The following is a 21,964-nucleotide window of genomic DNA, read 5'->3' as shown; positions in this document are numbered from 1 at the left end:
CAACAAAAGATGTATAACATTGTCTAACTGCTTTCTTTGCAGGTAAAGGGAATTGTTTGACCTGATAGAGTACTGGAAACATAATTAAACATTCTATATGCCCACGTTAGTCAAGATGGTCATATTAGTACGCTACCATTTAGCACGCTAGTTTCACTGGGCAGCTAAAACTAAAACTTGCTAGCTTAACAATAGCCACAAAGTATGCCATCTGCTGTTTTGTCTGTCTCTGTTGATGGTTGCTAGCTGAGGGCTGAGGGGCATTCTCATGTGCTTCTCGTCTTGGTAACCCAGTGTGTTTAGCATAAACACTTATACTTACTTTTACTTAAGCTTGGCATAGACCTGTCCGGGGCTGCCTTTGGCTCACTAATTTTTCTTGCGTTGTTCTAGAGGAGAGCGAATACTGAGCACGTTCTGTGGTAGGACAGACCAAAATGGCGACGAGGAAGTACACATTTGGTTGGCGGATTGACGACACAAGCTACTACTATTGAAATGAATCAGGTGACGTCAGACTTCAATGTGTCCATTTTTTATACCGTTATTGTCTGACCAGACCCCAGGTGGCACTTTGAGGGTGTAAAAACAAATTACAGTGCCCTCCATATGTATGGAAAAGGGGAAGCATGTTGTCTTCTTTTAGCTCTATACTCCAACAGTTTGGATTTGAAATCAAACAATTACCACAAAGTAGAGATTCTCAGCTTTAATTCTCAGTCTTCTTTTGTCAGATTGGTTTCACCATTTAGAAATTATATCCCTTTTTATACATACTCCCCCAATTCCAGAGCACCAAAACTATTGGAAAATTGGCTTGACAGGTGTTTATGGTTAGTCAGGTGTGTTCTGTCACATCGTTTGTGCAGTCATAAGAGCTGTCAATGTCTAGTACTGAGTCTGCTATTGGTGTTTGTCAACATGTGGACCAAAGAGACATCATGGAAGCCATTATGAGGCTGAAATATCAGAAAATCAATCAGAAACATAGCCAGAACCTTAGAATCAACAGTTTGTAACATCATTCAAAAAGAAGGAAAGCACTGGTGAGCTCAGCAATCGCAAACGGGCTGGTGGACCAAGGAAGACTTCTACAGTGGATGACCAAAGAATGCTCACCTTAATTAAGAAAACCCCCAAAACAACTGTCCCACTGATCAGGAACACTCTCCAGGAGGTAGGTGTGAATGTGTCAGAGACTATCATGCAAAGAATACTTCACCAGCCGTACAGAGGCTTCACTGCAAGGTGCAAACCACTCGTTATCCTCAAAAAAGATGGTCAGGTTAGTTTGCTAAATAGTACCTATAAAGCCTGCAAATAAAAATGTGTAGAGAAAAAAGGAAATCCTGCCCAGGATTTACAGCATATCACCTCATCTGTGAAACATGTTGGAGGGGGTGTGATGGTTTGGTAACTGCTGACAGCAGCAGAATGTATTATGAAGTGTACAGAAACATCTTGTTATGCCCTCAAATTCATTGTATCAACATACTGCCATAATAACTAGGGAGTCTTTGAATATCCTTAAATAAAAGCTGACAATCTATACTTTAACCTCAAAGTAATTGTTTGATTTATCATATCTAATATTAAATCTAAACTTAGAGCCAAAAAGAGAAATGCTTTACGGTCACATTACTTATGCAGGGCACTGTATATCCACATTCAGTCACACCATTGCCTTACTCGGCCCACACTGACCTGTGTGATCACTCTCAATTGGAGTGCATCAGGTGACACCTGTGGTAAGACAATGCAGTCCCACTGGTATTCAGTACAGTATGAAAAGCCCCAAGACTGATTAGACTGTGCCAGAGTGAGAACCCCTTGGCCTTGTCACTTGCTTCAATTGTATGTTCAGATTTGTCTGTATCCTTTTCTCAAAAGTCACTAGAAACTGTTTCCAAAAGAAAACATCGTCCTAGGGGTGTGGGGCATGCCCCTGGACCCCACTCGTACAATGTGTCTGCCTTCATGTCCAGCTGACTTCTGCTCCTACGCCCTTGACCAAAACTGTCTTCCAACAATTATGACTTCCTTGTTCCTTTCAAATGTAATAACCTTTTCCCGACAGGATATGGATATCTAAAACCAACTTCAGTCTCATCATCGACCATGACAAGGTTGCACAGACGTTTCTACAGTGTGGAAGAGGTAGATATTATTGAGGTACTAACTGTACTTGCCTCCATATTTTATACCTTGAATGCATGAAGTTGTGGATGTTCAGTCATCCACCCTGTTTCTGTCGTCTTTATTCTAATCCTACTGGAGAAAGCAGGTACTTTTATCATCAGTTATTCATTTGAAGTTGTACTGTACACAAGTAATTACCATGACAAAATAGGTCTACCGTATTGGCAAAATAGGCCTATTTCATTTGTGACCTCATCAGCAGTCCTATAGGCCTGCATGTATGCTACTACAGTACAATAAAAAAAAAAAGGTCTTATCAGTTTATCTTTTTAACAATTTCTGAAAATGTAAAACATTTCCTTTCATTGTATGTGGCCAGTAAACTATGTAGATGGGTGGGGGATAAAATCCCAATTTAACATACTTAAATTCCTGGCCCTAATACAACAAAATGTAAAAATTGTACATGGGGTGAATACTTTTGCAGGCAGTGTAAACATATGTATTTCTTTGCCTCAAGTCTACCTACTTCTGCAGCCCTGATGTACAGTTAAAACCACTGCCTATATGAAGGAGTCAAACATTAAACTGTTTCATATGGATGTGTTATGTTGAACAGCTGGCCTAAAACAGAACGGTACATTTATTATACAAAGAAATATTCATTCACAAGGTCGTCATTCACATGATGATAGAAGAGCTGGTCCGTTAAACAACAGGGAATAAAGAATTAAGGGTCTGACAGGAAAAATAGTAGAAAACTCAGAAGAAAAGTTCATTAATAGGGATTGTAATTGGTTTGCCCTTTACACACATTCTAACAAGGGTGACACGCGAGCGTCTATTGAGATGAATGTGGAGTGGTAGAGGGATAGACGACTGTTGTGATGCTGCGAGACACCGATATCAACTCACCCCGAAAACACGCGACTGAAAAATCAGTCATAGTCCAGAGTTTAGAGACCAAGCATGTGCTTATTGATCTCCATTCAAAACACTGGAAATAGCCGAGGCCAGAGTAAGCTACCCATGTTACACTAACACATGAGTCCATATAAAATGACTATCCTTATTGACTATCCACATTCCCATTGCTTTGCTCAGCCAGTCCACCATCTCCATAGCATTCAGTCCAGTCCCATCAGTGGAGGTGTAGTGTGGTTCAGAACATGTATTAACCATGCAACAGCCCATTCCTCTTCCTCTGAAGTGATCTCAGACAAAAACACCTCTTCAGTACAATCCTGAGTGTATTGTTTCTCATTCAAAGTAAAGTAAATTGCGAAAGAACTGTCAATGTTGCTCTATTCTTTGTAAAGAAATAAAATAGGAGCAGATACAGGGGTGGCATGGTTGCTAAGGAGGAGCACTGCACATACACAAATTGCTGTGAGGAGCACTGCACATACACAAAAAAAAGGAGGTGTGTTTGTCTTTATTTTGGCCTCTTCACTATTTAAGAGAGCCTAAATTGGAATTGAGGACTGTCACTATCAATGCTAACAGTGTGAAGTCAATTATAGCTGTAAAACTGAATTTGAAATTGTAATTGTAAAAATGAAGCTTATCCTTCACGCACCCTCAACAGATGAAGAGCATGAACAGATGAAAGATGAACAATTACCACAGTAATTTCAACATTTTGTGTCAACATAAATTCACCTTCAGTAACACCACCTCCAAGATATTTTGTTTCTCTAAATGTTTTTATAAAAATAAAATTGTATCTGCAGCTCCCTTGATTTATAACCATCATGTGCAGGGTATCTATTAGTCTTATTTAAGCTTGATGTGTGTGTATAACTGTCATACAAGAACAGAGCTTTGGGGAGCAAGTGAGCACGCACGCACGCCAAGTTGAAGGGCAAGTTAGCATCCGGTGTCCCGATGAGGCTTAGAGAAACTGGACAATTTACATACTGAGGAGAAAAACACAAAAAACATCCTCATTGAGAGAACAAAAAAACTTCAAACGCACAGTATGATAAAAGTCAAAGACAAAGCAACAAAAAGAGAGCGGGCAAAGGTAGAGCCACAGATATGAGGAGAGGAAGAAACAGGTGGGAAAAGAAAAGGGGAACACCTCACATCTGTGAGACCTCTAGTCTTTGAGTCAAGGTATAAAATCCCAGAAACAAAGATGTGAGTCCAAAGGGACTACGGGCAGGGGTTGTGTTAGGTTTGGGGTTGTGTTAGGGTAGAGCACAACAAACAAATGTGTTTGGTTCCTAAAGAGGTAAAGGGCTGAGGCAGGGGGTAGTGGTCTTTGCAAGTGGTGTGTGGCTTTTTTAAGTCCAAGCGTTTGTTCATGTAGGTCCACTGTACATGTATGCGCACACACAAACGCACACACATACACAGGTAGCTGGTTCACATGATGCCGTTGGTGAGGTACTGGAAGCCGTCGTAGAGCTTGGTGGTGATGGAGCGCATGGAGCCGTCCACCATCTGCTCCACCAGCACCTGGAGCTGCTCCTCCGTCAGGCTCATGTGGAAACGCTCCTTAAGGGAGCGGATGGTGCTGGAGCCATGGAAACACGGCAGCTGAGAACCTGGAGAAGGAAGGAGGGGAAGAAAGGAGTAACAGGAGGGAAGGAAGGAGAGGGGAGGAGACAAAGGGGAGAAGAGGAATACCAGGAGGGAAGAAGACAAAGGAGAGGGGAGGAGTAACGGGAGGGGAGGAGACAAAGGAGAGAGGAGGAGTAACAGGAGGGAAGGAAGGAGGAGGGGAGGAAACAGGAGAGAGGAGGTGAGGGAGACGATGAGTAACGGGAGGGAAGGAAGGAGGAGAGGAGAGTGGGGGGGGTAAAGGTAGGATGGAAAGAAAGGAGAAGAGACAAGAGGGGGTAAAGGGAGGGAAGAAAGGAAGAGATTGATTAATGCAATTTGGTTTTGTCTTAGAAGACTACATCCAACAAACACTAAACAGCTGGCAGGGAGCGTTCTACTAAAGCTGTAGATTGAACCATCTGTACCAGAGCAGGAGAGCGGGGATGAGCGGCAACAGATGCCGCTCCTCGCTCACAAGGCTGTGCTTGCGCTCCGCTCCCTCGTTCCACATTCTTTCCCTTGCTCCACTCCAAAACCGCTCACAGAAGAATGGTTGCTCAAAATTCACTCCATTTGTTTCTTTGTTTCAGACAATCATTTAACTAATTTACCAAACACCCACATCTCATCTTGATTAAATGAAAAAACACACCATTTGCTTAGTAATGAAAGTGAAAGTGACACTGGCTTGAAAGGCAGTATTAGGAGGGCTGGCTGATTTCCATGCAGGATTTATTGGAATATCTGCAAAATATTTTTGGTCTGATCTGAACTTGTGATGTGAGCGGTATTGGAGAGAAATTGGAGTAGGAGAGATGGCAGGTGCTCCAATGTTTTGAATACCCGCTCCACGCTCCGGTCAAATGATGTCTGCTCCACTCACATGCTCTGGTCTATACACCCAAAAATGCACTGCTTATATAAACGGCCCTTAGCCCCAACACAGCCTCAAACATGAAGAGGTCCTTCAGAGAGAAGGTGCTGGAATCAAATGAGAGAGTACTTTGTCGGTAGTCTCTACTGAGGATGCGCAGAATTCCCTGTGATCGTAAATGATTCTTATTTATGCAGTGAAATTGTGTTTAGAATACACTCATGTATAATTGTTTTACTGTTTAATATTGTCTTTTTTTATTCACAAGGGCTGAATACCATTGGAAGGTGGATGACACTTAAATCAATAAAAACAATCCCCCCCCTCAAAAATCTATCACTACCTTGTTGCATGATATCCACTATCTGGATGACTTTGTCCATGTGCTTCCGTGCGGCGATCAGCCCCTGCAGCATCAGCATCTTGTAGTAGTTGAACATGTCCCCGTCCAGACCTCCCATCACCTAAAAGAAAGGGGGAGGAGGGAAGAGAAAGAGGGAGAGAAGAGAGAGAACATTGAGTAACCATGAGCAAGGAAATAGTTGCATCACTGATTGAGAGACTCATTGATGCACCCACACCCTCCACTCAGCACCATTTCAGGTTTCAGAACCTAATTTCAATGGGCTGTCGGCTCTGAAATCACTGTTATTTGACTTACGTCCACAAACTCGCTGGTGAGCTTGAAGGCAGACGTTTCGAACCCCAGGTTGCGGGGCGAGCTGGACAGGATGAAGCCAAAGTCTATATGGATGATGTGGCCCTCAGCATCCAACAGGATGTTCCCGTTGTGCCTGTGCGCGAGAGAGGAAGGAAAAGAGGCAATGTCCTTAAAGAGGCAATCTGGGATTGGTACATCTCATTCCAAAACCATGGGCATTATTATGGAGTTGGTCCCCCCCCTTTGCTGCTATAACAGCCTCCACTCTTCTGGGAAGGCTTTCCACTAGATTTTGGAACATGGCTGCGGGGATTCGCTCCCATTCAGCCACAAGGGCATTAGTGAGGTCGGGCACTGATTTTGGGCAAGAAGGCCTGGCTCGCAGTCGGCATTCCAATTCATCCCAAAGGTGTTCGATGGGGTTGAGGTCAGGGCTCTGTGCAAGCCAGTCAAGTTCTTCCACACCACTCAGCAAACCATGTTATTATGAACCTCTTTGTGGATGGGGGGCATTGTCATGCTGAAACAGGAAAGGGCCTGCCCCAAACTGTTGCCACAAAGATGGAAGCATACAATTCTCTAGACTGTCATTGTATGCTATAGCATTAAGATTTCCCTTCACTGGAACTAAGGAGGAGCTATGATAGAAATATTATTGATAGAAATGTTTTTAGACAGAATACTGCTGTATCGCTTATAACAATGTTTATAATATGTACTAGGCCTGACCTGATGGTAAGGCAGGTTGTGGACAGTTACTAAGTAGTGTTGCTGGGCAAAATGGGGTTTGAAGGTTGGAAGTAGAGTGTGGGAAACAGTACTTGTGGCACCTGTTAGACACGATGTGTTCCAACCCACAATATTCCTATCTTTGTCCTCGTTGTGTTCCAACCCTTGCTATAAAGGAGGAAAAGTTGCTGTGCTGCTTTAGAGACTTCACTGAACTTCTGTTTGGAGTGTCTCTCCGCTTGCAAGTGTAATAAACTTATATTGTGGCTTTAACAACACCCTTGGTTCTTGGATCTCACATTTGATTAAATAAAATACTACAGTGGAGAATTTCCACGACAGAGTCTAGCCCAAATCATGAAAAATAGCCCCAGACCATTATTTCTCCTCCACTAAACTTTACAGTTGGCACTATGCATTCGGGCAGGTAGCGTTCTTCTGGCATCCGCCAAACCCAGGTTCGTCTGTCAGACTGCCAGATAGTGAAGTGTGATTCATCACTCCAGAGAGCGCGTTTCCACTGCTGGTGGTGTGCTTTACACCACTCCAGCCGATGCCTGGCATTGCGCATGGTGATGTTAGGCTTGTGTGTGGCTGCTCGGCCATGGAAACCCATTTCATGACGTTCCCAACGAACAGTTCTTGTGCTGAGGTTGCTTCCAGAGGAAGTTTGGAACTCGGTAGTGAGTGTTGCAACTGAGGACAGACGATTTACACGCTACGCGCTTCAGCACTTAGTGGTCCCGTTCTGTGAGCTTGTGTGGCCTACCACTTCGCAGCTGAGCTGTTGTTGCTCCTCGACGTTTCCACTTCACAATAACAGCACGGACAGTTGACCAGGGAACTGACTTGTTGGAAAGGTGGCATCCTATGACAGTTGAAAGTCACTGAGCTCTTCAGTAAGACCCATTCTACTGCCAATTCTACCGCCATTCTACTGCCAACGGAGATTGTATGGCTGTATGCTTGCTTTTATGCACCTGTTAGCAATGGGTGTGGCTGAAATAGCCGAACCCACTAATTAGAAAATTATAGCCTAAAAATATGGTTAAAACTATAATTTCAATCTCATAGATGGTCAATCATTGCATCCATAGCTCTAGAGCCATTTACTCAGCTGTTTACCCAGAAAAGTACACCCATTTACATAGGCTCATTCAAGGACAACTTCACTGGCCAAAAATTGGATAAATGCACTCATTTGATATGCTCCAACTGGTGTGACCAGTGATAGCTCCTCCTCTGCTTCTCCTCTCACCTGTCTTTGACCTGTAGCAGGTAGCAGATTAGCAGTGGAGACAGAGACAGAGAGAGAGAGAAGGATCGAGAGGGGGAGTGGGAGAGAGGCCCACCTTTGACCTGCAGCAGGTAGCAGATTAGGCAGTAGAGACAGACAGACAGAGAGAAAGAGGGAGAGAGACAGATAGAGAGAGAGACAGAGAGAGGGAGAGGCCCACCTGTCTTTGACCTGCAGCAGGTAGCAGATGAGGCAGTAGCTGGCACAGCTCTGGACAAAGTTTCTCTGTGCGGTGAGGAAGGCCTCAGTGGTGTGGCTACCGTGCTCCTGCAGGAAGTAGTCGAGCAGTGACAGCTGGCTCTGCTTCTTCACCTGATGGATGGACACGGCGTTCACCACAGGCTCAATCATACCGCTGTCTGACGAGATCACCAGGATCTTGTAAGGCTTGATCCACAGCGGCACACGCTCCTGCTCCCAGATAGTCTGGTGGAGGGAGGGAGAGAGAGAGAGAGAGGGAGGGGGGGAGAGAGGGAGAGGAAATACATGACATATCAATCACAATTGAGGGAGACGCTGTCTCTATCTCCTCCTCCCTCAAAATCACTCCCTTCAAATCCTCTCCAACCAGGAATGTCAATTTGACAAGGAATCTTTTCTTAATTCCTAATAATAGTAATAATAAAGTGTAACTGTAATGTTTGTATCTGGGTCAAAGACAACATGGACTCAGTATTGACATTAAAAAACAAGGTTATTTATTCACTGTGCCCCTTTTCTACTATGTTCTACTATTCTACTGTAAAAAAAAAAAAAAGAAAAAAAAAATCATGCAATGTTTCAATGACTCGTTCACAGTGGACAGATCATACAAATCAGGTACTGATGAAAACTTATTTTGAATTCATCAAATGTTGGTATCACGGTAGTATGGAAGAACTTGTATACAGGTAACACCAACCTGTAGCTGTTTCAGCACCTGAGAGGCCAGCAGCTCTTGTATACAGGTAACACTAACCTGTAGCTGTTTCAGCACCTGGGAGGCCAGCAGCTCTTGCCGAAGGTCGTCGCCACACTTGACGATGACAGAGAGCAGCCGCCAGGTAGGCAGGTGCCCATAGGGGGAGCCCTCACGGATCCGCCTGTCAAACAAACCAACAACAATCTCAATGTTTACTTCAAAACCTTTAAAGAAAGCTTTAACAGTCTTCAATGTAGCCTATACTGTAGAGAGATTTATTGAACAATGTGCATTGGTAGTGTATGCTGAATTGAAGCATTTATAAAAAGAAAACACTACAACTTACTCATAATCTATATTCATGCATCACAACATGTCATGGGATACACAACACTGGAGGTTAATATATTGAGGTTGAACACAACAGACCCATTTCATGCACACACTGACTCAATTTTTTTTACATGGGACAAGTAGTCTTTGATGGTAAGTCAATACAACAAATGTGTAACTTGTCGAAAGAATTTGAAGTAAAGGGGCACTTCACCATTTTCTTTCCCATACCAACATCTACATGTGTGAAAACTGTGACTTTCCGTATACTGTAAGTCAAATGACCCTCTATGATGTCATCAGGAGTAATATTTCTGTGTTTTTCTAAAAACACCCTGGCCGGAAACTCAGCTGTTTTAAAATCACAGCCATGGTTTAAACTTCCAAGCACAGTAAATCAGGTGTAGTGCAGACAGGTATGGTACAGTAAATCAGGTGTAGTGTAGACAGGTATGGTACAGTAAATCCAGGTGTAGATTGTAGACAGGTATGGTACAGTAAATCAGGTGTAGAGTGTAGACAGGTATGGTGATGGTACTTACAGGACCTTCTCCTGCCACGGCTCTTTCAGGGCCACTGCTGAGGGGTCCTCTGGGTCCCTCCTGAATGTTGTTGGTGTGTGAGCCAGCTGCTCTGAGAGGCGCCGCCTACATATGTGAACAAACACACACACACACACACACACACACACACACACTTAAAGTCACACTAAGACATCATAATAGCAAACTCTGACCGTTTCAAAGCGTATGTCTTTGTTCCTACAGCAAGCCTGTGCAATGCTAACCTACTGTGTGAAAGACTAGCCCCCAAAGGCAGATAAGAGCAAACCAGCTCCAAGTTAGCCCTACCATTGTTAGCCCTACCACTAAAAGCAAGGCCTTTCAAAACAAGCCTGCCCAACGCTTGCCCTCTGTACCTGATGTCTCCAGCAGCAATGAAGATTGGTTCCTTGCTCTCCAGGCTAGTGATGCTGTCGACTGAGAACTGGGAGATGTTGTCACAGCTGTTGGTATGGACCTCTGGGAGCTTGGGGAGGGAACAGAGGAACAGCTCACACATTGACCTGAAAAAAAGAGTACTCAAACCATTCTAATTCTCCACCCTATGGTGGTTTGAATCACACAGAGCAGTGTGACGTGTGGAAAAAGTTATTTGTCTGTCATCCCAGCATCACTCGTCATCCCTCTGTTACCATGCATTGCCGCGCTGATGCGCAAACGCCTCTGAAGCATCTCTGAAGTTGGATCCCGCTTTCCCCATTGTAGGGTCACATCTCTGGGTCTACCTTTAACTGTGAGTGTTTGTCTTTGACCATTTGAATGAATGTACCGTCTTCAAGTGATATGTCAAACGAGTCTCACCTCCACCTGAAGTTCCCCGATGTCGTCCACAGACCAGGCCTCATCATCGTTGTCGTAGTTGGGGACCGTGGAGAAGCTCCCAGCGCGCTGCTCCGCCGTGATGCCGCAGTCCGGTAGGTTTTCCACTGACCGTGTGCTCCGGATCCGCGTCTCCGGGATCCGTACCGGAACGTTGGACATCTCAAAGTTCTCGCACTCCAGAACCTCCACGTAGATGAGGTACGGTGCCTGGTTAAGAGCATACGTACAGTGAATTGTTATCACACAGACAGATAGATGGGAGGGTAGTTATCTTGTAACATCTCTCACAAGGTGCTTCCGAGTAAACAACCATGATATTTCTACAGACAAATCTCTCAAGCAGAGCACTAATGTATTGGAGGATGAATGTTTGAGAGTGGGGATCTCCCCTCAGTTGAGCATAAAACACTGTTTGTGTGTATACAATGTGCTTCTTACTGTACATTTAGAAATGAATCACCAAAGCCTGTGTGTTTGTGTAGCTCTCTCCACACCTTGTCTTTGGAGTTAAGCACCACGGCCTGTGTGTGGGGAACCCGGACTACGTGGTGGTCGAAGGCCGCGGTGGGCAGCCAGACACGGGCCGGCAACTTGTGGTTGAGCAGCGACAGCTCTGAGATGAGCCTCTGGGTCTTCTGCTCCTTGGTGGGTAGCGTGGCCAGGCGCTTCCCAATGCCCATCAGAGACTTAATGAACTCCCTCTGGGGAGTCAGACGTACAGGCTGCAGGGAAGGTGGGTGGAAGAGGAGGAGGAGAGGACACATGAGCAAAGTATTCAAAATGCATTGTTGTATAGTTATAGTCCTTACCCGAACTTCAACAAGTCATCATTGTGCCTGGGGGATCTAGTTGTCTGGGATATGATGATAATGCCTGCTGAAGCTGAATACTACCACAATGTGACTTAAGTACAAGAGCTTAATGAGAATGAGTCATCTAAATCTTTTATAAGAAAATACAGCGAGTAAGGGAACCATAAAAAAACTAACCTGAAAGGATGAATGAAAACATGGACTTGGGAGAAGTCAGGCTATTCTTAATAACGGTGAAATGGGAAACACTTGTCAAACTGCAATTAATTAATTAACCAAATATTTGCTGGAACCAAGTCTGTTTCTTTCTACCATTTCCATTCCCAACACAGCCCACACCTTAGGGACCCTAGAAAGTGGACTAATCAAGATAACTACTCACAATTGTTCAAATGTCCAATTATGGAAGAGCAGCAAGATGGTCAGCCTAGAGGTGCTTGTCCGTTTGTGTCGAGTTTCCAGTAAAATGATTGAGTTCCGTATTAGCATATAATTGAGTTCAGCCAATAAACAAATTGCCCTTTGAAAGCTGATGAACTGTTTACCGACAAACCTGACACAAACATCATACAATTAATTTGAAAACATGGCTTTTAACTTTTCAGTTAAGTTGACAAAGTAAAAAACAAATCATTAATTTGAGCTTGGAAACCAAAGGCATTTGAGCCTTAATCATTCATCACAGAGTTGTTCAGATTTGAGAGGAATTAAAGTTTAGATAAGCCCAGGACCCGCCAAACCAGATATTTGATGCAACACAGATTCCAAAAAAGGGAAGGAGAAGATTTTCCTTTGAGTGGAGAGTTTGTAAGCATGCATCTCCACTTCAAATAGAACAGTCATAGGATTCATCATATTAGAATTTGATCAAAAAAGCCAATGATGGACAGATCCCATCATTACCACCAACCAACCATCATGAGAGCTGCCAAAGTTGTTTATTGAGACATACATGCTTATAACCTCACCAACTTAAAAGACTAAATCCCCTGGCTGCGAATGGACAGAGCTAATAATATCCCACAATGCACCGCAAGTAACCATCATGATAGAGGCAGTAAACTTACTGTACCAGTCACAAATTCAAGACTTTCAGAGCTGGAGCTCAGTTCCTGAGAAAGGTGAGGGGGCTAAGGAGCAAAGTAGAGGAGGGGTGAAGGGGGAAAGGCAGGACAAGAATATTGACAATTTTCAACACTGAAGAGCATCATTGTGGCAGCATGCTTTTAATGCCTTCTTGGTATAGACTGAGACAGCCCTGTCCTAACATAATGTGGAGTCATTAAACTGGAGTCACTAAAACTGATAAAACCTTGAACAGCTACGCATAGTGAGGAACACTAGTTGACACAGACAATAAATTAGTAGCCCAAGCCATGCTGCCAGTCTGCTGGCGACTGTGAATGTCACATAACTCAAACTAGGTCCTCAGATTAATCCCCCTCGCGTTGGTGCCTGGTTGCAATATCAATACACTTAGGTGGCTTCCTTTCCTTGCCTCTCCTCATCTTCTCTCTTGGTGATTGGAAAAGACAGGACAGATGAAAACAATATGGTGGATGTCCATTGGTATTTTGTTTTCAGCAGCCCAGTTATTCCACGTAAGCACAGGAGACAAGACAAGGAAGCTACTTGTTATGATGAACTTTAGCTGGGGTGTAACTCACGTAAGACTTGGTTGAGATAGTGACCAGCTGCATGGGGCTCCTTGCTCCCAGACTTACTGGAGCCATGCCACACAAGATATAGGAGTAGAGACCTCCCGGACGTTTATCTGACTCTATAAATTAAGACGAAACCCCCACTTCGTTGCTCTCTTGTGGAACTGTGCATTGACCATGTATCTTCCATTGTGAGCCCAGATCTGAATTAAACTATCCTGATTCAATTTTATTTGGCGTATCTACTTTGTTACATCACCGGTGACTACATTCTTCAACATCCGAAAATCATCATTACACTACTCAAAAAAGATATACAGTGCCGTGCGTAAGTAATGGGACAGTGAAGAATGTTTCTTTTATTTGATGGTTTTTGTGTACATATTGGTTTCACCATTCAGAAATTACACCACTTTTTATGCATGGTCCCCTATTTTAGGGTACCCAAAAGTGATTGGATATCAAATGTCCAAATTAAGCACTCATGTTTAGTATTTGGTTGACAATCCTTTGCATGCAATAACTGCCTGAAGTCTGCGACCCATTGACCCCACCAGACGCTGGGTATCTTCTCTGGTGATGCTCTGCCAGGCCTGTACTGCAGCCATCTTCAGTTGTTGTTTGTTTTGAGGACGTTTTGCCTTAAGTCTCCTCTTCAGCAAATAAAATGCATTTTAAATTGGATTTAAATCTGGAGATTGACAAGGCCAGTCAACAATGGAGGATGTTGTTTGGCTCTTTTTGTTTAATCTTGTCACTGAGAACAGATGATATTTGTCAATGATGTCTCCATTAGTCAAGACTCCCTAACACTAGCAGACAGTGGGGGGAGCTGACTGACTCAGTAGAAGTATACATACATTGTCCCCTATGACTGATTTTTATTCTAACCTCGTAGGTGAGTCTACTGTGCTCACTAACGAAGAGACTGAGTTTAACTAGCATCACACAATGATCCCAAAAGTCAGAGGGAATGCAGCAGGTGGAAGAGATACAGAGAGAAAGAGGAGAGGGGTGTGAACTACCTTAAGAAAATGTATTTTTTGGAGCTTTGTCTTATAGGTTAATCAAAACAGTGTCCCCCAAGTACATTACACATTAATCAGGGGGAGGACATGTGGTGCGAAGAGTCCAAACTCCTCAAGATAACTAGGTAATTGATTTGCAAGCCAGAGTACACTGTTACTATTTAAGGTGGAGTTGCCCGCTTTAATAGAGTACTGAGAACCGGCCGCCTTGAGTGTCTTCACCATCATTATGATAGATTAGATTAGATTAAAACATTTCTGGCATATTAGAAAAAGGCATGATGCATTCCTAACAAATGACAGGCAGTACAATTGAAAAGTCCTGTTGGCCTTTTGTGTCAAATGACTGAATTCATGAATGATGAATGATCCCCTATATCCCTTTTGTGCTAATTTTACAATATGGCTCAGCCAGGTTCGGCTTTAGCTCATAGCTGGTCACACAACCTGCGCTGCAGGGCTCCTAAAACTCCTAAAAAAGTCAAGTGAAAATTCTGCCTCGCTAGTTAAGAACCGTGGTACCCCAGGGTGTAAATCACAAGGATCCAATAACCGAGTAATGCATTATGACAGGAAGCATGAAAACACCTCACTCCACATAACTGCTAAGATAAGATAGTCTTCCGTTGCAGGGTTGGCGTTCAACTGTTTAACTCCTCTGGCTGTAACACCATCTTATTTTTGCAATATCTCCTTTCGTTTTGATCTATTTTTCTTGTGTGTGTGTGTGTGTGTGTGTGTGTGTGTGTGTGTGTGTGTGTGTGAGCAGAAGTATGGATAGAGATTTTGTTTGTGAACCCCAGGTGATACTATTAGGTGTATGACCCGTAACATATTTAGGAATATATGTGTCCATTGTAATTTCACACGTGGACTGGGCCCTCAGTAGGTCACAACATCCTAATCCTTGGTTATATCACACATCAGAGCATATCTGGAGGTCAGGAGTGGCTACATCCTCTTACATAACAACAGCATGGCTGTTACAGGGCCCTGTGCTTTGTGTGATGTTGTCATGGAGACAGAGTGCATGCCCTGTAGCTTCCTGTGTGTGGATATTGCTATAGCCTCACTGCAAAGGAACATTGCAAAATGGTCAACATCAGATTCTACAGATTGCTACCAATGAACAATAAGAGCAAAACGTAGAGAAGTGGTGTATGAATTCAGTTATCATTATTTTCAATCCTGTACAGTCTCCTATACAGGATTGACATATTTTACATTCTGTGTTGTGCTTATTTAATTGGTCAAAGGTTCTCTCTTGGACCATGTGATTAAGCTCTACCAACACAATACAAACAAATCATGGGTTGGTCCTTGCACCATCTGCATCTCTGTATTCCTCTGACCGCAACTTAACTTTCATAAAGTGGAATTCCACTAACACAGTGGGTGACAGACAAAGAGGACAGCACAGAATAATCCAAAACAGGAATTGAACCCAGTCAGTGGGGTCTGAGGTCATCATACAGTTGACATTACTGCTACGTCACTATCCGCAGCTCTTCACTTCACCTTTTGCCCCAAATCCACCGTCTACCATAACATGTACTTTAAAAGTTAGTAAAAAGCACAGTCCACTACCAGGTCCACTTAGGTTCCCACTCACCTCATCCTGGCTGCTCTCCACCTTTGGGTTGCTGGCCGTCCTCTTCAGGTTGCTGCTCAGGCTGATGCTGACTGTGGCGTCTGACTTGGAGCGCTGGTGGGTGCGCTTGGAGGGCGACAGTCCATGTTCACCGCCCAGTCCGTGCACGTGCAGATTCTGCGCCATGGGCAGGACAGGGCAGAACGGCACCAGCGCTGGGGGGTCCCTGCGGGCGCGGGCGCCTGCCGGCTTCAGCTCGTCTGAGAAGATGAGCTTGCGGAGCTTGGTGCCACGGGAGTGGCGCTGCGTGGAGATGTGCATGTCGGAGGAGTAGGCGCCCAGCAGCCAGGCACACTGCAGCGAGAAGGAGATGCTCTGGCGGCAACGGTGAACCTGAGGGACAAACAACACTGAGTGTTCAGAGTCAGGCAGGATATGGTGATACTGCAGAGGTTTCCACTAGGAGTAGTAGTAGCCAGTCAGATGAAACTAGTAGCCAGCAGGGGGTAGGGGGGGAACAGCCCAAACCAGCAATTTGATTTGTTTGCTACTGTATATACGCTCTATTTTGGGAGCATCTAACAGATTCTAACACCTTCATTGCATCCCAAATACACAGCTTAATAAATTGAATATTACAATTAACTTAGCCCACTTGTTTGGGGAAAAGATATCGATATTCAATGCCACACCTGCACTCACTTGCTTCTGAGATGGAGCTTGTGGTACTGAGTAGAAACACTTGACTTTACAATTGTACACATGAACAGGATTATATTTTAAGTAAGTAATATGAAATACTAAAAACATGCATGCTTGTATTGGATCCGTATAGTAGGCCTACTGCAGGAATTACTTGAAAGTAATTGCTTTTAAAAAACATTATTTGGAACTATAGGCCTAGTCTATAATTTGTTTTACAAATTCACCTACGGTAAAACACAGCTACAATAGTGTTCTAGGTTTATTGTTTTTAATGACCAGATAAGAGCTTCACTATGAGTATGCTGATTTTATATTTCAGTATTTCAAACCACTGAAAAAAGATTACTTTCAGTATCACAATATATAGATTAAATAATGGTCTATTCATTTAAAACAAATAATATTCATTATATGTATTTCAGAAGTACCATTGATCACTCCTGATCAGCCAATCACTGTAATCTGCGTTGCTCGCTGCTGATCAACCCTCCGCGTGGGGGCTTACAGAACTTTGGTTTACAATGCAATCAAATTGCCATGTAACAAACGATTCATGATTTAACAAAAGGGCCTCGTCAGTGAAGGAGAAATACCTTAACATCAGCCACGGAAGACAGATAAAGTGCACAATTTAATGCAAAGTGAATTTTTCTTTCTAATTTTTGTATCTTTTGACTCTACACTCCAAAAGTTTGGATTTGAAATCAAACAATGACTGAGGTTAAAGTAGAGATTCTCTGATTTTATTTGATGATATTTGTGTACATATTGTTTTCACTATTCAGAAATTACAACAGTTTTTATTAAACAATCCTTTGCATGCAATAACTGCCTTAAGTCTGCAACCCATTGACCCCACCAGACGCCTGGTGCCTTTTCTGGTGATGCTCTGCCAGGCCTGTACTGCAGCCATACTGTTTTGTTTGTTTTGTGCTATTTTTGCCTAAAATCGTATCATCAGGAAATGGAATGCGTGTTAAATTGGATTTAAATATGAAGATTGACTTGGCCAGTCAAGAATTTTACACTTTTTGGCCCTGAAAAACTCCCTAGTTGCTATGGCAGTACGGTTTGGGTCATTGTCTTGCTGTATGATTAAGCGCCACCCAATTAATTTGTAAGCATTTGCTTGTACTTGAGTAGACAAGATGTTTAGACAAATTAGCAAGTTCTAGTTATACATGCCCACCATGTTTCACAGATGAGGTGGTATGTTGTAAATCTTAGGCAGATCCTTCTCCAAACGTTCCACTTGCTATCTGTCCACAATACCTTTTTCCAGACCTCTGCAGGCTTTTTAAGTGACTTTTTATCAAACTGTAACTTGACCATCATTTTTTAAGGATGTTCCACACTGTTGATTTTGGCAAGCCTAAGGTTTTGGCTATGTTTCAGATTTTTCAGCTGAATAAAGGCTTCCTTGACTTGCCTTCATTGATATCGCTTTGGTCCTCATGTTGATAGACACCAATAGACTACAAAGGCAAACACAAAGCCTAGAATCAATACTAGACATTGACAGCTCTCTTATGCCTGCACATATGATGTGACGGAACACACCTGACTTACCAGAAACACCTGTCAAGCCAATTGTCCCATTACTTTCGGGTACCCTGAAATAGGAGGACTATGCATAAAAAGTGTTTCTGAATGGTAAAGCCAATATGTACACAAATACCATCAAATGAAAGCTGAGAATCTCTTTAACCTCACAGTAATTGTTTGATTTCCATTTCAAACGTTTGGAGTGTAGAGCCAAAAGAAGAAAAAATGCTTCACTGTCCCATTATTTACACAAAGCACTGTATTTACGTTTTGCTTTATTTATATATATATATATATATATATATATATATATATATATATATATATATAATTATTTTTTTTATGCACTTTGAGATCATTCTTGTATAATGAAACGTGCTTTATACATTTAATACATTATTAATATTAATATTATTAAAACGCACTATTTACAAATATGCTATTCAAATCAACCCCCAGCTCCTCTCCCTTGAACACTATCCTTTGGATACTTGAAATTGAGCCGCATGATGAATATGAAATTGTTTCCTTGCCCCTAACTCTGGACACTCCTGATCAAATCTAACACAACTGGATAGGTATAGGCTACCTCTGGACACTCCTGGTCTGATGTAACACAACTGGATAGGTATAGGCTACCTCTGGACACTCCTGATCAAATCTAACACAACTGGACAGGTATTCCACATAGCCAATCAGAGAGCTTTTTTATACCTATCCAATCCTTTCCTACACCCGTGTCTAACACGGTATGGGCCATAGGCACTAGTGGTGGAACTCTGCTCAGGCCACCCACCACGTAGGGCTTTATGGCGTCGCCCACGTCCTCATCCATGTGGATGTACATGTTGAGCAGCTGCGGAAGGTAGAAGTCCACCTCCTCATGCCGGAAGCTGAAGAGGCGGTTGCCGATGTAGGCCTGCACGCCAGGCTCTTTGGAGTTGTGCAGGTAGGAGATGGCCATGGACACGTCGAAGAGCTTGGACTCGAAGAGCCGCAAGAGCCATGACTGCTTGGAAGGGTTGTGGCGCTGGCGCCGCCTGGCACTCTTCACCGAGTCCGGCGGCAGGGCGTCCGGGTCCTCTTCCTCTGAGATTTTTGGGGGCTTGATGATCCCCCCGACTCCGCCTCCTTGGGCGTCGGTCAGCTCAGTGTGCGAGGTCCCATTGACCAGCATGTGGTCCGTAGGACTGCTGTCGTCCCCCTGGCCTTCGCCCTTTAGCAGCTTGACCTTCTGCAGCACGTCCTGGCAGGCCTTTAAAGCCATCTCTGGGTCGATTACCAGGTTCAGCTCCCCCACGCCCTCTGAGATGACGTCCAGGGGCAGGCTAGGGGGGGTGGAGCCCTCATTGGAGCTGGGGCTGGGAGGCTGCTGCAGCCCCTGGTGGTGGGGGCCAGACGATGAAGGGGAGGAGGGCAGAGAGAGGGAGGGAGAGGAGGAGGGCAGAGAGAGGGAGGGAGAGGAGGAGATGGACACAGAAGAGGAGGCTGTGGAGGGGCTCTGCTGCAGTTCCTCTGGGTGAGCCAGTGACAGCTCCAGCTCTGCATCACCCATCATGGTCGCTCACCACTCCACACGGCCCCTGACAAAGAGAGAGGGACATCTGTGAGAGACAGGCTACATATATTTTAGAATTTCAAGGGGGTAGGGAGAGTGCGTCAGCCATGGCTGAGTGATAAAGAGAGATACTGGGGAAGAGAGAGGGGGATAGGCTCTTCATCACTATGCTCTTAAACACATCCAGCCTAACGTGACAAACATTTTTCAACATTTTTTCCCCCTAGGCTAGGGCCCTTGGTTCTCAGAGAGAGAGAGAGCTCCTCCCAGCCCCATGTCAGGGTGTCCTGGTGGGAGCCTGGCCTTGCAGATGTCTCCTAATCCCACTGATCAGATTACCACCAGGAGAGGGGGAGAACGCAAGGATGAGTTTAGCCAACATCTGAAATGGGACACTGGACTTGTCACATAGAAACCTGTGATCGTGCTGTTACTTGTCTTTGAGGATTCTTGACATGTACAGAGTCTTTGCAACATAAAAAGCCCAAATTACTCAGATGAACTAAGACATGATGTCTGTTATTGTTGAACCAACAATATAGCAATGACCTCACAACTGAAAATGCGAAAGTACTTCCTCATAAAGCTTGAATCTCTTTGTTGAACAAGTCCAGCTAAACCACATTTTCCTCATAATGTGTGTGCCCATGCAGCTCAACTTTGCCTCTCTGCATTATAGCCATTTGCCAGGGAAGGGAAACATTCCGCCAATATTTAAACATTGTATTGATGCGGCCCCTGAGAATATAGAAAGATTGCAATGAGTGGCTCAGAGAATATTGCAACATTGTCGGTGGATTGGAGAATATTGCAACACTGCCTATCATGGAGGCAGCCCATGTAAACTTGTCTGATATTATTATGTAGCCAAGGCACATTTACTTGAATATCTAATGCTGACAGACTGAGAAGTGAGAAAAAAGCCCAGGTTGATGGTAGTGAGGCAGGGCAGGGTGTGATGTGCAGTTTTTTTGTTGGAGCTACTGCGAACTTGTAACTAATATGGGAGTGACTAATCGCTGTGATCTAATGGAATGTGTAGATTCTGGATATTTTCCCAGGGATTAACCCCACCCTGAGCAATGCAACAATGAAAAATGTGTTTGTTGGGCAATGTTTGAGCAGTGTGCCTTAACAATTTTTGGCTTTTTGAGCATTCTAAAAACAACAGCAAACAACTGTCATCTTTAGAATGTTGGGCACTGTGTCTGTTGTCTTTGTACGGGCAGTGAACAAGCTCCTTAAGAGTTGCAGTTGTAACAACGACTCCATCGTAAGACTTGCTTGTAGGATGCTATCCGGCTAACATGTAGCAAGCCATAGGTGTATGACCGCGCTAGTCATCTCAGTAATATATGTATGGCTAATATGTAGCTAGTAATAGTATGCCACAGCCGCCGCTACTACTACAAATTCTTAACTGAGCTAATAAATTCACTTAATATTAAGTGCCTTGCAACAGATGAGTTAGCTAACATGATTGGCTGGCTGCTTTAGTCGTGGCGTAATAAAATACGTTGTGTGGGCCAGGACAAGTGTGTTGAGGGGATGTAAACCGAGACAAATGCAACTATGATGTGATGAACAGAATGGACAGGTTGCAGCACATCCTCCAATGTTGTTGCACGCCTTACTTAGCTAGCCTAATTTGCTACTGTCAGCCAATACTCCACTAATCCCTCGGTAGCTAGCCAGATACGCATTCGGCTACACCACAAGTAGCTAGGTATGCTAAGTTACTTAACTAGCTAGCGTGAAACAAACAGTTATTGCCAGTAAATCATGGGTCAGTAACTGACTAAAAATGCGAAGTTACTCGCTAAACGCTACTCGGGGTACTGGAAGCACAAGCAGCAACAGTAGCATATGTGGTATGCTAGCTAGTTGTGTTAGACAGCTAAAATCTCGCGTATCTAGCTAGCAAGTTGGCTAATTTAGCTAGCCAGCTAGTTATTGCTGCGTAAAGGCTGTATAGCTACCGCTCTTTACGAGTCCTCCAAGCAAGATGTACACTGGTCATGAAGCAACTTCATTCATCGTACCTTTAAATATGTTTGGGTGGGTTTTGAAGTTTGTTTTTATCTCCAGTTTATGTGCTCCATTGAGACTTGCATCCACTGACCGAGTTGTTCAACAACTTGGAGAAGTGTGATTATGGGCCAGGTTGGCCCGTTTATTGCGCCTGTAAAAAAAGA

The 21,964-nt window shown here is 43.8% G+C and overlaps 1 protein-coding gene across 4 annotated transcripts; it reads right to left on the bottom strand.

The window, feature by feature from the left end:
- Positions 1–2,261: 2,261 nt before the first annotated feature.
- Positions 2,262–21,905, bottom strand: pi4kb (phosphatidylinositol 4-kinase, catalytic, beta). Of its 4 annotated transcripts, none has more exons than XM_083678809.1 (13): positions 21,812–21,905; positions 19,008–19,794; positions 15,983–16,354; positions 12,749–12,811; positions 11,364–11,591; positions 10,849–11,076; positions 10,404–10,513; positions 10,027–10,131; positions 9,227–9,332; positions 8,411–8,676; positions 6,225–6,357; positions 5,907–6,027; positions 2,262–4,691 (listed from the first exon to the last, which is right to left on the bottom strand). In XM_083678809.1, exons 2-13 carry the CDS (start codon positions 19,767–19,769, stop codon positions 4,510–4,512), a joined length of 2,676 nt encoding a protein of 891 aa, XP_083534935.1. In that variant the 5' UTR covers positions 19,770–19,794; positions 21,812–21,905; the 3' UTR covers positions 2,262–4,509. The 4 variants fall into 4 exon arrangements, with proteins under 4 accessions (XP_083534935.1, XP_083534934.1, XP_083534936.1 ...); XM_083678808.1 differs by having other exon boundaries at positions 2,263–4,691; positions 9,209–9,332; XM_083678810.1 differs by lacking the exon at positions 12,749–12,811 and having other exon boundaries at positions 2,263–4,691; positions 9,209–9,332.
- Between the last annotated feature and the right edge of the window lie 59 nt (positions 21,906–21,964).

The sequence above is a fragment of the Argentina silus genome, assembly GCF_951799395.1.
Source record: "Argentina silus genome assembly, chromosome: 10".
Classification (NCBI taxonomy): domain Eukaryota; kingdom Metazoa; phylum Chordata; class Actinopteri; order Argentiniformes; family Argentinidae; genus Argentina; species Argentina silus.
The sequence above is the reverse complement of the archived record's forward strand: the minus strand, read 5'-3'. Positions and strand labels throughout refer to the sequence as shown.

Excerpts from the sequence above, each read along its gene's own strand:
- pi4kb (XM_083678808.1), bottom strand. The coding sequence starts at position 19,769 with ATGATGGGTGATGCAGAGCTGGAGCTGTCACTGGCTCACCCAGAGGAA. Across the intron at positions 12,812-15,982 it reads TGGAGAGCAGCCAGGATGAG|CCCCCTCACCTTTCTCAGGA; the intron begins GTGAGTGGGAAC and ends TTTGCTCCTTAG. Across the intron at positions 11,077-11,363 it reads TGCTTAACTCCAAAGACAAG|GCACCGTACCTCATCTACGT; the intron begins GTGTGGAGAGAG and ends GCTCTTAACCAG.